This window comes from Hemitrygon akajei, chromosome 16 (genome assembly GCF_048418815.1).
Source record: "Hemitrygon akajei chromosome 16, sHemAka1.3, whole genome shotgun sequence".
NCBI lineage: Eukaryota > Metazoa > Chordata > Chondrichthyes > Myliobatiformes > Dasyatidae > Hemitrygon > Hemitrygon akajei.
In genome coordinates, this window is record NC_133139.1 from 3,012,278 (window position 1) to 3,027,192 (window position 14,915).

The 14,915-nt window shown below is 43.5% G+C and overlaps 1 protein-coding gene across 1 annotated transcript in view; it reads right to left on the bottom strand.

The window, feature by feature from the left end:
• Positions 1-14,915, bottom strand: part of mau2 (MAU2 sister chromatid cohesion factor) — a 71,088-nt gene extending 56,173 nt beyond the window's left edge. Inside the window, exons 1-3 of the mRNA XM_073068127.1 lie at positions 14,601-14,915; positions 4,068-4,085; positions 2,639-2,704 (exon numbers count right to left, since the gene is read on the bottom strand). Of these exons, the coding sequence (XP_072924228.1) occupies positions 2,639-2,704; positions 4,068-4,085; positions 14,601-14,900 (384 nt within the window). The 5' untranslated portion in view covers positions 14,901-14,915. The remainder of the gene's footprint in view (positions 1-2,638; positions 2,705-4,067; positions 4,086-14,600) is intronic.

Genomic DNA, 14,915 nt, shown 5'->3' on the forward strand with positions numbered 1-14,915 from the left:
CTAATCCTGCTCTTAAAAAGATGGCATCCAACAACCCCCTTCCCTCGCCCCCACCCCCACAAAGCTTCTTCATATTAACTGTTCCTGGCCATGACCCTTCATCTGTTCTTTCATCCCTTCTCTTCCCACCATCCAGGGATCCAAAGTGTCTTTCTGAGTGAAGCAGCAATTCTCTTGCGCTCCTTTCAATCTAGTGTACTACATTCAGTGTGGCCTCTTCTACAATGGAAAAATCATATGCAGACCTTAGTCTGCAGGAGTGATCCTAAGCTTCCTCTATCTGCCATTTTAAATCTTCATTGCACTCTGATCTCCACCTGTGGCCTCCCCCACTGTTACAACTGAATACTGCAACTCCCTAACTTCAGTTAACTTGCTTCCTCTGTCTATACCAGAGCTGGCCATTTCTATGCAAGTCATCCATTTGTGATTTTGGCTGACCTACCTTCACTGTTTCAACAGCCTCATACACTGGGCACATGCTACAATTCTGTCATTAGTGATACGTAATGAAATATTTATTTACTTAGTCATATACCGTAGATTCCAGACTACAGAGCGCACCTGATTAAAAGCCGCTGGCTCTAATTTTTAAAATCAATTTTTTACTTGTACAGGCCGCACCGGATTTTCGGCCGCAGGTGTCCCACGTTGTAATATGAGATATTTACACAGAAAGATATTACACGTGAGGATTTTTTAACTTTTAATTAAATCCATATGGTAACAAACAAATATATATTGCAAATGCTTTTTTTCGAACCGTGCCTGTAATACGGCTACTTTTAAATATACATACGTATCGGTAACACAAATTACGTTGCATATACTTTTTTACTGAACAGCACGAACAACATTCCAATATCTCCTAGCCACTGGTAAAAATATATATACTGCAGCCTACCAGGAAAAGTTATTGATCGCCTTTAACTTAAAAGCAGCGTTTTCGCTCGGGTCTGATGTGCTCGGGTCTGATGTGCTCGGGTCTGATGTGCTCGGGTCTGATGTGCTCGGGTCTGATGTGCTCGGGTCTGATGTGCTCGGGTCTGATGTGCTCGGGTCTGATGTGCTCGGGTCTGATGTGCTCGGGTCTGATGTGCTCGGGTCTAATGTGCTCGGGTCTGATGAGCTCGCGTAACGCGATTGGGTCTGATGTGCTCGGGTCTGATGAGCTCGCGTAACGCGATCGGGTCTGATGTGCTCGGGTCTGATGTGCTCGGGGCTGATGTGCTCGGGGCTGATGTGCTCGGGGCTGATGTGCTCGGGGCTGATGTGCTCGGGGCTGATGTGCTCGGGTCTGATGTGCTCGGGTCTGATGTGCTCGGGTCTGATGTGCTCGGGTCTGATGTGCTCGGGTCTGATGTGCTCGGGTCTGATGTGCTCGGGTCTGATGTGCTCGGGTCTGATGTGCTCGGGTCTAATGTGCTCGGGTCTGATGTGCTCGGGTCTGATGAGCTCGCGTAACGCGATCGGGTCTGATGTGCTCGGGTCTGATGTGCTCGGGTCTGATGAGCTCGGGTCTGATGAGCTCGCGTAACGCGATCGGGTCTAATTGGGTCTGATGTGCTCGGGTCTGATGAGCTCGCGTAACGCGATCGGGTCTAATGTGCTCGGGTCTGATGTGCTCGGGTTTGATGAGCTCGCGTAATGCCCCCACCTTCCCGTTTCCCACAAGACGCGGCGAAACCGGGTGTGACGTCATAGCATCCCGGGATGTAGTACAGAAAACAAATATAGTTAAAACACTTCTAACTTTAACTAACAAATGAATTACTAAGCGAAAATATTATAAACTAAGTAACTGCCATAAAGGCAGCACAATGCTTTTCTTCGAGTGTTTTCCATGTTGATGAGGGTGAGTACAAATGACTGATTTACAATAATTTAATTGTGAAAGTGCGCTTGATTTATCGTACAATTTCATTGGACCTCTGTGAACTACTCATCAATTTTATTGGTCTACTGTTACGAGGCAAAATGTTTACGAGGCGGCATGAAAAAAAAACCATGTATTAGCCGCTCTGGATTAAAGGCCGCAGAGTTCAAAGCTGTTCAAAATGTGGGAAAAAAGTAGCGGCTTATAATCCGGAATCTACGGTAGTTTGCAACAGGCCCTTCCGGCCCAATGCGTCATATCACCCAGCAGACTCTTATTTAACACTAGCTTAATCATGAGACAATTTTAATGACCAATTAATCTACCAACTGATACATCTTTGGACTGTGGGAGGTAACTAGAGAACCTGGAGAAAACACATGCGGCTCATGGCTTACAAACTCCTCAATGAAAGTGCTAGAATTGAAGTCTGCATTCGAACTAACCACTAGGTTACGTGGTGCCCTCCAACATATCTCATTTAATCTAGTCTCAGCCTAGTGCCAACGTTCCCTTTGTTCTATCCATTCCTACATCCACCTACAACTTACAATAATTATCTTTTTATCTTTTCTAGTTCTGAATAGTCTATTTTAATCATTAACTGTTTCTCTTTCCAGAGATGCTGCCTGACCTGCTGAGTGTTTTGAGTATTGTGTTTTATTTCAGATTTACAGCATCTGTGGTCTTATAATTTCAATAAATCAACTCTTCTTGTAATGAATTTTAATTTTAAAAAACTGGAAAGTCTCTTTTTCTTACCTGGTGGCAATATAACTCTGAGAGAAGGCTGGCTGCTTCAAATTTGATATCTTCAAACTGTGAAATCTAACACATTTGCATTAAGGATGTATCAAATTCAATTGTTTGAACATAGTTGTTTAAGTCCACATTTCCCTTTCTCCACTCCAAAAAGAATTGGCTCAGAGGGCATAATGTCGAAGAACTAATATATAAATTTCCACAATATTACTTAGAATCATGGCAATTGGAATGATTTCCATACGGCAGAAAGAAATAAGACAGAAGTAACCATTAGGTACAACTAAATGAGCTTGAACAATACTTCAGCAAGTAGAGAAAGCAGCACGTTCCAGCTTTCCCATGCAATGGGTCCAGTAAAAGTTGAGTAAAAAGAAACTTGAGAATCAACAAAAACAGACTGCTTGAGAAAATGCAGAACCAGGCAGGAAACTTCAGGAGGAGGCAGGACAAAGAAGCAATTAAAAACAGAAGTGCATTGTAAACACAAGAGATTCTACAGAGGCTAGAAATCCAGTGGAATGAACACACACACGCGTACACAAAGAAAATGCTGGAAGAACACAACAGGTCAGGTAGTTTATATGGAGAAGAATAAACAGTTGACATTTCAGGCCAAGACCTTTCATCAAGACTGGAAAGGAAGATGGTTGGGGAAGAAGATCTCAGAAGACAAAGGTGGAAGGGGGTAAGGTAAAAAGGGCTTGAGAAGTAGGAATCTTGACAGAAGAGTTGAGTGGATCTTGGGAGAAAGGAAGGAAGAGGGGCACCAGAGGGCTTTGATAGGCAGAAGAGAAGAGGTAGGGGCCAGAATGAGGAATAGAAGAGTGAAGGAGGAGGGAAAAAGAAAAAAGGGAAAGAAAATAAATTATGAGCTGCACCAACCAGTAGCCTACCTATTTAACACTTGCCTAATCACAGGATAACTTACAATGACCAATTAAACTACTAACCAGTACATCTTTGGAGGAAACCAGAGCACCCGGAGGAAAGCCACGCAGTTCTTGGGGAGAACATTCAAATACCTTATAGACGACGATAGAATTGAACTCCAAATTCCAGAATACCCTCAGGATTTCTACTATCTGCTGTTATAGTGGCGCCCATAGTGAGAGATTTTTCTACCTACCCTATGGCCGTGGACTCAAATGCCTATTTAATAATTTACTTTGCCATTCTTATTCAACAACGTTTGTAAATGTTCTGTGGTCTGGCTCTGAATCCATAAGTACTTCTGTAGAATCCAAGCAGCTATCAGCAGAGATGTTACAATGTGCTAGCTTGTTATATTCAGATCAAGCCAATTCAAGATTAGCAGGAAATATCTACGTTGAATAGCAAGATTTAAAAAGGATAGCAACACTTCAGCTTCTGCAATTATCTACCAGCTCTTCAAACGTGTGCCTTTTGGTTTGAGTAAAAAGGATACTTGCTGGGATATTAACCACTGAAAAAGAGGAAAACAAAATAATTAGTCACATTGGTTATGTTGCAATCAACGTTCACTCTAATTTTTTTTAAAACAGCTAAGCCAACCAACGATTTCTCAGAGCAGTAATTTTAAACAAAAATTTTTACAAGGCCTGAAAACTGCATGGCACTTTAAAGGTTTTTTGTAATATGCACGTGAAACAAACACAAACCACAACTTACAACACAAGTAAACAATGTCAGGCATTCTAAGCAACTGACAGGCACATTGGCAGAAGTAAAATGTTTTAACTAGACAATGTAGGCGTTCAGCAGGCCGATGGTTTATAACAAGCTATCACTGCATTTATTGTTAAAATTTGTAACAGGTTGTAACTTGAAATACTGAAAATATAAATATGTTGATGCACTAAAATATTTCAAAGTAGAGATTGTAATATTTAGAAAATTTATCGATTATATTCATTAACAAATAATTAGAAGGTATTTAACAATCATATTAGCATAATTTCAAAATTATATTAGCACGTTATAAAAGAAAATTCCAACTGCACGTCAAAGGATATGTGCACAGGAAAATTTCAGTTACTGCAGACCAATGTAGCTTTGAGGAAACAGTGGTTGCAGTCAATTAAATTTACAGCTTGCTTTTAAGAGTTTAACATCAAACTCACTCAAGAAGAGAATCTATGCAGCAGCATTTCTTTATATCCATCTAATCTTTGGAAAATAACAAAAAGGTTTTAGTTATGGCTAGCACGAGAGGGCATAGTTTTAAGGTGCTTGGAAGTAGGTACAGAGCAGATATCAGGGGTAAGTGTTTTGTTTTTATTTTTACGCAGAGAGTGGTCAGCGCATGGAATGGGCTGCCGGCGACGGTGGTGGACGCGGATATGATAGGGTCTTTTAAGAGACTCCTGGACAGATATGTGAAGCTCAGAAAAACAGAGGGCTATGGGTAACCTTAGGTAATTTCACAGGTAAGGATGTGTTTGGCACAGCTTTGTGGGCCGAAGGACCTGTGTTGTGCGGCAGGTTTTTTTATGTTTCTATGTTATTTTCTGCCAGGTGCAACAGGGAAAGGAAAAGTCAATCTCACTACTTTCCCAATGAGAAAACCTGCAAATTCTGGAAATCCAAACAATACACACAAGATGCTTCGGCAGGACATTTTACCAAGAAGGTACATTTCATTATTATCCCTCAATCTCCTTAAAAAGATCACTGGCAGGTCAGCTTTTCTGAACTACACTCCTAAAATATAGAATTCAGTATCTAAATCTACACAGATTCAGTTGACACTTAAATGCCAGCACAAAATGTATTGATTTAACATTGTTTTTCACTAACAGCTTTGTCTTTTATTTTCATATTTGTGCTTTTATCCCATTGTAAAGCACTTAGAACTATATAGTCTGTATGAAAGGGCTCTATAAATAAGGTTACTATTATCTACAACTGTGTGATGTGCACATTATCAGTTAGAGCAAACTATTAGTTCTTCCAGGATTTGGGTTCCACTGGCAAAGCCCATCCCCTGGACTGAGCGACTTTCTGAGCCAGTTAAGCATCATCCACATCATAAGGTTTGGAGATACAAATAGGACAGCCCAACAAGAGAGGGCAGGACCTCTTACCTAAGGGACACAAATGCACTAGATGGGAGTTTGCACACAACTTGTGGAATTGTGATCATTCTTTGAAATTCCAGATTTCACAAAGATCGCTTATATACATAGATTGCATGCCCATAGTGACTCTAGGCACAGGAGTGTCTGTACATAAGGTGTATGACACAAAATGTTAAAGTAGTGGTGGGGGGCATGGAGGGGTGGAGGTGTTGATCAGCCTTATTGCTTGATGAAAATAGCTGTTTTTGAGTCTGGTGGTCCTGGCGTCGATGCTATGTAGCCTCCTCCCCGTTGGGAGTGGGACAAACAGTCCATAAGCAGGGTGGGTGGGTGAGATCCTTCATGATGTTACTGGCCCTTTTTTTGGCATCTTTCTGTAAAGACAGTATGTCCTTGACACTGGATAGGCTGTTGACAGTGATGCAGTTTTGATTACCCATTATAGAGCTATCCTGTCTGGTGCTTTGATAAAAATTGTGGGGTTAAAGGGGATATGCCAAATTCCTTCAACCTCCTGAAGTAGAGACACTGGTAAGCACACTTGGCAGTGGTGTCAACATGGTTGGACTAGGGCAGACTATTGGCAATATTCACTCCCAGGGGTCTGAAGCCCTCAACCTCTACACGTGAGCATGTGCACCACACCCCCACCCCCCCCCAGCCCCAAAGACGATAGGAAACTCTTGTTTTGTTGACATTGAGGCGAAGATTGCCATCGTGGCACCATGTCACCAAACTCTCCATTTTTTTTCTATACTCTGGCTCATCATTATAAGACATAGCCCACTACCTTCGGTATCATCTGCAAACTTGCAGATAGAGCTGGAGCAGAATTTTACTGTACAGTCATGAGTGCACAGGGAAGGGGGGAAGATGCAGACTTGTAGATAATTGTGGCAAACATATTGCTGCCTATCCTTACTGACCGTGGTCTGTAGGTCAGGAAACCAAGGATCCAGTTACTATGGCAGATATTGAGTCTCTGGTCTAGGAGTTTGGAATGTTTGGTTTGAATTACAGTATTGAACTCAATAAACAAGAGGCTAAGGTAGGTATCTATGCTGTCCAGATGCTCCAAGAGAGCAGTGTAGGGCCAGGAAGATGGCATCTGCCATTGACCTGTTTCAGCAGATGAACTGCAGTGAGGTTGTCAGGGAGGCTGGAGTTGAACTGTGTCATGACCAGCCACTCAAAGCATCTCATGATGGTGGATGACAGAGTCACAGGGCAGTAGTCATAAGGCACGTTATCTTGAATTTCTTAGGTACTGATATGATAGTGGTCTTCTTAAAGAAGGTACAAACAGCAGACTGAAACAGAGAGAGGATAAAAATGTTTGCAAATATATTTACCATCTGATCTGTGCAGGATCTAAGGACACCCCAGGGCCAAATGTTTTCCATAGGTTCACTTTCCATAATACTATGGGGTTAAATGCATTGAAGTCTGTCACAGTGGGTAGTGACATACCAATCCCCTTCTGTTCAAAATGTGCACAGAATGCATTAAGCTTATTGGGAAAGGAAGCACTCGTCAGCAATGCTACCCAACTTCGTATTGTAGCCTAATGTAGCATGTAAACCTTGTACAACTGACGGCATTTCTGGGCCCCAATTTTGGACCAATATTTTCTCTTAGCATCCCTGGTAGTTTTAGAGGTTATATTTCAATTTCTTCTAAAGGCCAGGGTCACCTGATTTGAATGCTGCATTTCTGGACTAGGGAGTGGATCTCCTGGTTATTCGGGATTTTCAGTTTGGGAACACCAGATTTGTCACAGTCCTTGAGACCCTTACTGATAAAGTCTGTGATGGGGTGACATTCTAATCCAAGCTGGCTGCGGAGTCTTTGAAAATGAACTAATCTACTAACTCAGCAGTCATGTAGAATTTCCTCAGACCAGCACTGTCTGGTGATCTGAATTGCTAAGTGTTGGGGGGGGGGGGGGGGAGGGAGAGAAGAGTCGTTTGATAGGCATCTTTGATGGTTGTGTAGCAATTAAGAGTACTTGGGCCCTTGGCTGTGTCAATTTGACCAAGAAAGAACTCTCTATAAAAATCACACCAGTTGGTGCTTCAACTGTTACCTCTATTACCCTTTCATGCACTGAATTTCAGACCACTATTATCCTCTGATGTGGAGAACAAAAACGTTCACTAATACTCTAATCCTCCCATCAATTACTTTAAAGAGATGCCCTGCTTTCCGATCCTTCCAAGGGAAATTGGTCCTTCATCATAGACACACCCAATGTAATAATGAATATCTCAACGAGTTTACTCAAACCTCCTGTTCCAAAATAAATGCCATCATATCCCATCTTTCCTCATTGCTGCAGTTTTCCAGGCCCAGCCTCATTTCGATGCATCTTCTCTACATGTTTTCTACTTTAAATTGCATCTTCTTTGCAAAATGGTGACCTAGGAAGTAATCAAGCTGTGGTCTAACTGCTATTGTAAACAGTTCCTTGTTCTTGTGGCCTTAGTTAATGATGATAACACCCTGAATACTTGCAAATTCCCCTCTGCATCTGTGTACAAATTCTGTCTGATGGGTTAAGAATCTGTGATCTGAAACTCTGAGCTTGACAAAGCAAGTTTAGACCTCAATTTTCATAAGGATACATCATTTCATTCAAGGTAGTAGCAAGTATCACAAATTATCTATTTTTGACCCAGTTTAAACTGGTAAAATAATTATTTAAGGACTCCTGTGCTAGATCATTTTTGTGAAAATGTTCATTCACAAACTACAAGGTCAGTGGTAAGGAAGGCAAATAGAATGCTAGCATTCGCTTTGATCTGATTAGCAAGGGTGTATTGCTGAGGGTTTATAAGGTGATGGTCAGACTGCACTTGAGAGTATTGTGAGCAGTTTTGGGCCCCTTGTCTAAGAAAAGATGTGCTGACATTGGAGAAGGTCCAGAGGAAGCGCACGAGAATGAAAGGGTTAATGTATGAGGAGCATTTGAAGGCCCTGGGTCTGTTCTTGCTAGACTTTAGATAATTGGGGGGGGGGGGGGGGGGAGGTGCAGGGAGGATCTCATTGAAACTTATCGAATACTGAAAGACCTAGACAGAGCAGATGTGAAGAGGATGTTTCCAATAGCAGGGGAGTCTTGGGACCAGTGGGCACAACCTCAGAATAGAGAGACATCCATTTAGAATAGAGATGGAGGAATTTCTTTAGTCAGAGGATACTGAATCTCTGTAGTTCATTGCCACAGATGGCTGTGAAGAGCAAGTTGAGTGTATTTAAAGCGGAGGTTGATAGGTTCTATATTAATCAGAATAGAACATAGAAGGGGGTTAAGAGGTATAATGGGTCAGCCATTATGAAATGGCAGAGCATGCTCTATGTACTGAATGGCATAATTCTGCTCCTATGTTTTAAGGTCTTGTGACCCAAACACATCTTCTGAGATATACTAGTGTTCAAGTTGTACTGTGGAGTTCAGAAACTTTCACCAGTGCCCTAGAGATACAAGTTTTAGTCTCCTCACAGCCCTGAGGAATTTAATGAAGCCAGAACAGATAAAGAGAGGGCAATTTCAGTAATGGTCACAGTGATGCTACTGATTGCTATCAAGTACTCCTCTTGGTAAATTGGTTTATTATTGTCATATGTACTGAGGTGAGGTAAAAAAATTTGTTTAGTATGCTTTCAATACAGATCATTTCTACAGTGCTTTGTAGAACAAGAGAAAACAGAATGTGGAATAATTCACTACTCAGTCTGATGGCTATCCAACTTCAAACCCATAAATATAGCTCAGTCTTTAATGCCTTCCCAGTTCACAGGCAGTTAGGTTAGGATACAAATATTGCAACTGACAGTGAGGTCCACATCCTATGAATGCATAAAATGCTCAACATTTACTGTCCCATCTCACAAGCAATAAATGGCTACATGTTGCAAACTGTGCTACTGTTACCCATGGGACCATATCAAGCAGTGTCACTGTGCTCAGGAAACCAGAAATTTGAGAATGAACAGAGAAAAGAAAGAAATTAAGATGCATAATCAATTATGTGAAAATGTAGAACAAATCCTGTAGATAACAGGCAAGTTATTGCATGAAGAGTGTGAGATTTAGTACATCACTTCCAGGCACTATTCCGGTATCCACAGCACAAGGACACTGACATGGTACTAAGGACAAGTAAGAAATAAGATGTTGGTCAAGATCAGTGACCCAAGAATCACACAAGTCTCTCAATTGCAAGCAGCTGACAAGGCAAGAGGACTCTTGAAACTCAAAAACCACAAGTGCTAGAGCAGGAGCTCCCAAGCCTGGGGTCCGCAGAACCCTCAGTTAATAATAGGGCGTCATGGCATAAAAAAACGTTGGCAACCCCTGTGGCACAGGGTCAATGCCAGTAAGCAATGAATGTGTACAGTCACAGAAGATGCAGCATGAATGGTTCAAACCCTTATTTTTGACTGAAATACAGATTATTGTTGTATAGGCTTTATAAATGCAATTGTGCTTAATTGATCTTTAACCAACTATAACAGATGTATAACAATTGTTTGAAGCCATTGTGTGATCATATACAAGATTAAAAAAAAAATCACAAGAATTTAGCTTCCAAGTACATCAAACAAAAAGATCATTCACAGGAAAGTAGACATGGTAGCAGTCATTTGATTAAAAACGGAACCAGAAAGCAATTTTATTAACTGGAAAGAGGAGTGTACCACTCATCTCCCTCCTCCACTCTCAAACACGTCAGCAGATTTTGCTGAGGACTGGGAAAGGAGGGCCATGCTCCCCATCCACTGGTAGTGGATGACAGGAAGGAATCACAAGACAAAATACATGCATTCCATTTTACTGCTAGCAATGCTTTTTTTGCCCACTTAAAGATGCCAAATCACCTCTCTCCAAACACCATAATCATAACTCAAGAAGTGGCACTCGTAACTTTTCCCACATTTTTCTAAACTAACATTTACATCATATTTCTCATCTAAATGATGCCTTGGTTATACCACCGGCTTGTTTCTTTTCCAGAATTCTACAAAGGCCAGGGTTGTATATGGTGGCGTTATGTATTTTGATAACAAATTTGCTTTGATCCACACATCTCACTTCATCCCTTCTCAACAGTAAATGTGACAGGGATGTTAGTTCTTAAACAGAACTTGTTAATCTACTACATGTTTGATTGAGGAATGACTGCACAGGCGCATAGACATCAGCGAGTTAGACCGGCGGGAAGAGTTTAAAAAGAAGACAGCTTTAGAGAGTGGGGAACAGAGTCGAGGGAAGTCAGAGTAGGAGGCTTAATGGGGCTTCAGCGATAACGGGTCAAGGCGAGGTAAGTTACTTGTGAAGAAAAGGAATAGGAAGTATGTCTGTGAGGTTGGTGTTCTGTACTGGATGTCAGATGTGTGAAGTCCGATAGACTCCCAGCCTCCCGGATGGCCACACCAGGTGCATCGAGCTTCAGCTTGAGACCTTCATCTGGTCAGGGAAAGTGGGGAGGTGATAGAGAAGAGCTATAGGCAAGTAGTCAGACCGGGGCCTCGGGAGACAAATAAATGGGTAACAGTCAGGAGAGGGAAGGGCAAGAGTCAGATACTAGAGAGTACCCCTGGGGCTGTCCCTCTTAACAATAAGTACTCCTGCTTGAGTACCGTTTAGGGAGGGGGGACCTACCTGGGGGGAAGCAACAAAGGCCACACTTCTGGCCCTGTGGCTCAGAAGGGTAGGGAAAGGAAGAGGATGGCAGCAGTGATAGGGGATTCTATAGTTAGGGGGGTCAGACAGGTGATTCTGTGGACACTGGAAAGAAACACAGATGGATGTTTGCCTCCAGGTGCCAAGGTCTTGAAGTGGGAAAGAGAACAGCCAGAGGTCGTGGTATATATTGGTACCAACGACATAGGTAGGAAAAAGGAGGAGGTCCTGAAAACAGACTATGTGGAGTAAGGAAGGAAGTTGAGAAGCAGGACCTCAAAGGTAGTAATCTCAGGATTATTGCCTATGCCACGTGACAGTGAGTATAGGAATAGAATGAGGCGGAGGATTAATGCGTGGCTGAGAGATTGGAGCAGGGGGCAAAGATTCAGATATCTGGATCATTGGGACCCCTTTTGGGGCAGGAGTGACCAGTACAAAAAGGAGGGGTTGCACTTGGATCCAAAGGGGACCAATATCCTGGCAGGGAGGTTTGCTAAGGCTATTGGGGAGAGTTTAAACTAGAATTGCTGGGGAGAGTTTAAACTAGAATTGCTGGGGTGTGGGAACTGAAGAGACGGAGGAAGGGGCAGTTGGCTCACCAATTGAGAAAGCTTGTAGACAGTGTGAGAGGGAGGATAGGCAGGTGATAGAGAAGGGATACGATTAGACTGATGGTTTGAGATGTGTCCACTTTAATGCAAGGAGTATCATAAACAAAGCAGATGGGCTTAGAGTGTGGATCAGTACTTGGAACTATGATGCTGTGGCCATTACAGAGACTTGAATGGCTCAGGGGCAGGAATGGCTACTTAGAACGCCAAGCTTTAGATATTTTACAAAGGACAGGGAGGGAGGCAAAAGAGACAGGGGCGTGGCACTGCTGATCAGAGATAGTGTCATGGCTACAGAAAAGGAGGAAGTCATGGAGGGATTGTCTACGGAGTCTCTGTGGGTGGAGGTTAGGAACAGGAAGGGGTCAATAACTCTACAGTGAGTCTTACTTCAGTGGTTGATAAGTTGATGGAGAAGCTCCTGAGAGGCAGGACTTATGAATATTTGGAGATGCACAATATGATTAGGAATAGTCAGCATGGCTTAGTCAAAGGCAGGTCGTGCCTCATGAGCCTGATTGTGTATTTTGTCGATGTGACTAACCACATTGATGAAGGTAGAGCAGTAGATGTAGTGTATATGGATTTCAGCAAGGCATTTGATAAAGTACCCCATGCAAGGCTTTTTGAGAAAGTAAGGAGGCATGGGATCCAATGGGACCTTGCTTTGTGGATCCAGAATTGGCTTGCCCACGGAAGGCAAAGAGTGATTGTAGACGGGTCATATTCTGCATGGAGATTAGTGACCAGTGGCGTACCTCAGGGATCTGTTCTGGGACCCCTTCTCTTCGAGATTTTTACAAGCGACCTGGATGAGGAAGTGGAGGGATGGGTTTGTAAATTTGCTGATGACACAAAGGTTGGGGGTGTTTTGGATAGTGTGGAGGGCTGTCAGAGGTTACAGCGGGACAGTGATATGATGCAACACTGGGCTGAGAAGTGGCAGATGGAGTTTAACCCAGATAAGTTTGAGGTGATTCATTTCAGTAGGTCAAATATGATGGCAGAATATAGTATTAATGGTAAGACTCTTGGCAGTATGGAGGATCAGAGGGATCTTGGGGTCTGAGTCCATAGGACATTCAAAGCTGCTGCACAGGTTGACTTCGTGGTTAAGGCAGCATACGGTGCATTGGCCTTCAACAACCGTGGGATTGAGATCAAGAGCCGCGAGGTAATAATACAGCTTTATAGGACCTTGGTCAGACCCTACTTGGAGTACTGTGCTCAGTTCTAGTCACCTCATACAGGAAGGACATGGAAACCATAGAAGGGGTGCAGAGGAGATTTACAAGGATGTTGCCTGGATTGGGGAGCATACCTTATGAGAATAGGTTGAGTGAACTTGGCCTTTTCTCTTTGGAGCAAAGGAGGATGAGAGGTGACCTGATAGAGGTGTTTAAGATGATGACAGGCATTGATCGTGTGGATAATCAGAGGCTTTTTCCCCAGAGCTGAAATGGCTAACATGACAGGGCACAGTTTTAAGGTGCTTGGAAGTAGGTACAGAAGGGTTGTCAGGGGTAAGTTTTTAATGTAGAGAGTGGTGAGTGCGTGGAATGGGCTGCTGGCAACAGTTGTGGAGGAGGACATGATAGGGTCTTTTAAGAGACCCTAAACTAGGTACATGGAGAGAAAAATAGAGGGCTATGGGTAATCCTGGGTAATTTCTAAAGTAAGTACATGTTCGGCACAGCACTGTGGGCCGAAGGGCGTGTATTGTGCTGTAGGTTTTCTATGTTACCTCTCTAGGTGACAATGCATTAAGATAACATTTTGGGTCTCCTTCAATTATAAACTTTCTTTTGATATTGTTGACATAAAAATTATCCTAAAATCCTGATCAATGTGAACACTCAATCACTGACAAATTCAACCTGGTTGTGCATATCGGTCATTATTGCTGCTCAATCTTATTTTTAGCAAATTGACAACTGCGAAACTACATTCCGAAGGGTACGGAGAGTAAATCTTTGGCTGTTATGCACTATCAACACAAGTCAAGAGCTGCTGCAAGTGGAACTCTTCTTAATTATACTGCAGATTGAATGGTGTCAGCGAAAAAATAAAACGCCATTCAGTAAGTGTACTGCCCTGCATCCGAGACAACTGTTGTAAAAGTACTCCTAATGACGGTATTGGGGCTAAGTGAAAATGTGAAAACAACCAGGACTGTGAGAGTAGGGCAGAGTGCCGAGAGGGAGGGAGAACGAAGGGACATAGTGCCGGCAGATGCGAGTAGGGTTGGGAGAGGGTACAGGTATTGGCTGTGCAGAGCGTCTAGGAGTGGATAGAGGACAGAAAGGAACTAAAGAGTGGAAGTTGGGCAGGGGAGCAGGGGTGAGGATGGGGCAGAGGAGTCGGGGATAGAGGATCAGGAAGCAGCGGAGTCGGGGATAGAGGATCAGGAAGCAGCGGAGTTGGGGATAGAGGATCAGGAGGCAGCGGAGTTGGGGATAGAGGATCAGGAGGCAGAGGAGTCGGGGATAGAGGATCAGGAGGCAGGAGAATCGGGGATTGAGGATCAGGGGGCAGAGGGCGGATCTCTGCACTGATCCTTGCTTCATACACCGTTCTGCGCCACCCTCCCCACTGCTCACCGCCTTCTCGAGGTGCGAGCGGGCCTGCTCCGTGTTCTTAGTGTGGTGATACAAGACGCTGCCGAGCTGCAGGTGGGTGCGGGCCTCGATGCGCTGCGACGGCTTGAACTGGAAGATGGCCTGCAGGCAATGCACGCACAATTTGATCTTGGGCGGGCTGGCCGTGCGGAAGTTCTCGGCGAAGCCCAGCAAGGCCAAATACCAGGCGTCTGTATATTGAGGCGGCTGCTGCGGAGCCTGGGGCTGAGGCTGTGCTTGCGGTGGCTGCTGGTGTGGGCCGCTAGCGCCAACCGCCGCCATTTTACCCGCATCCGC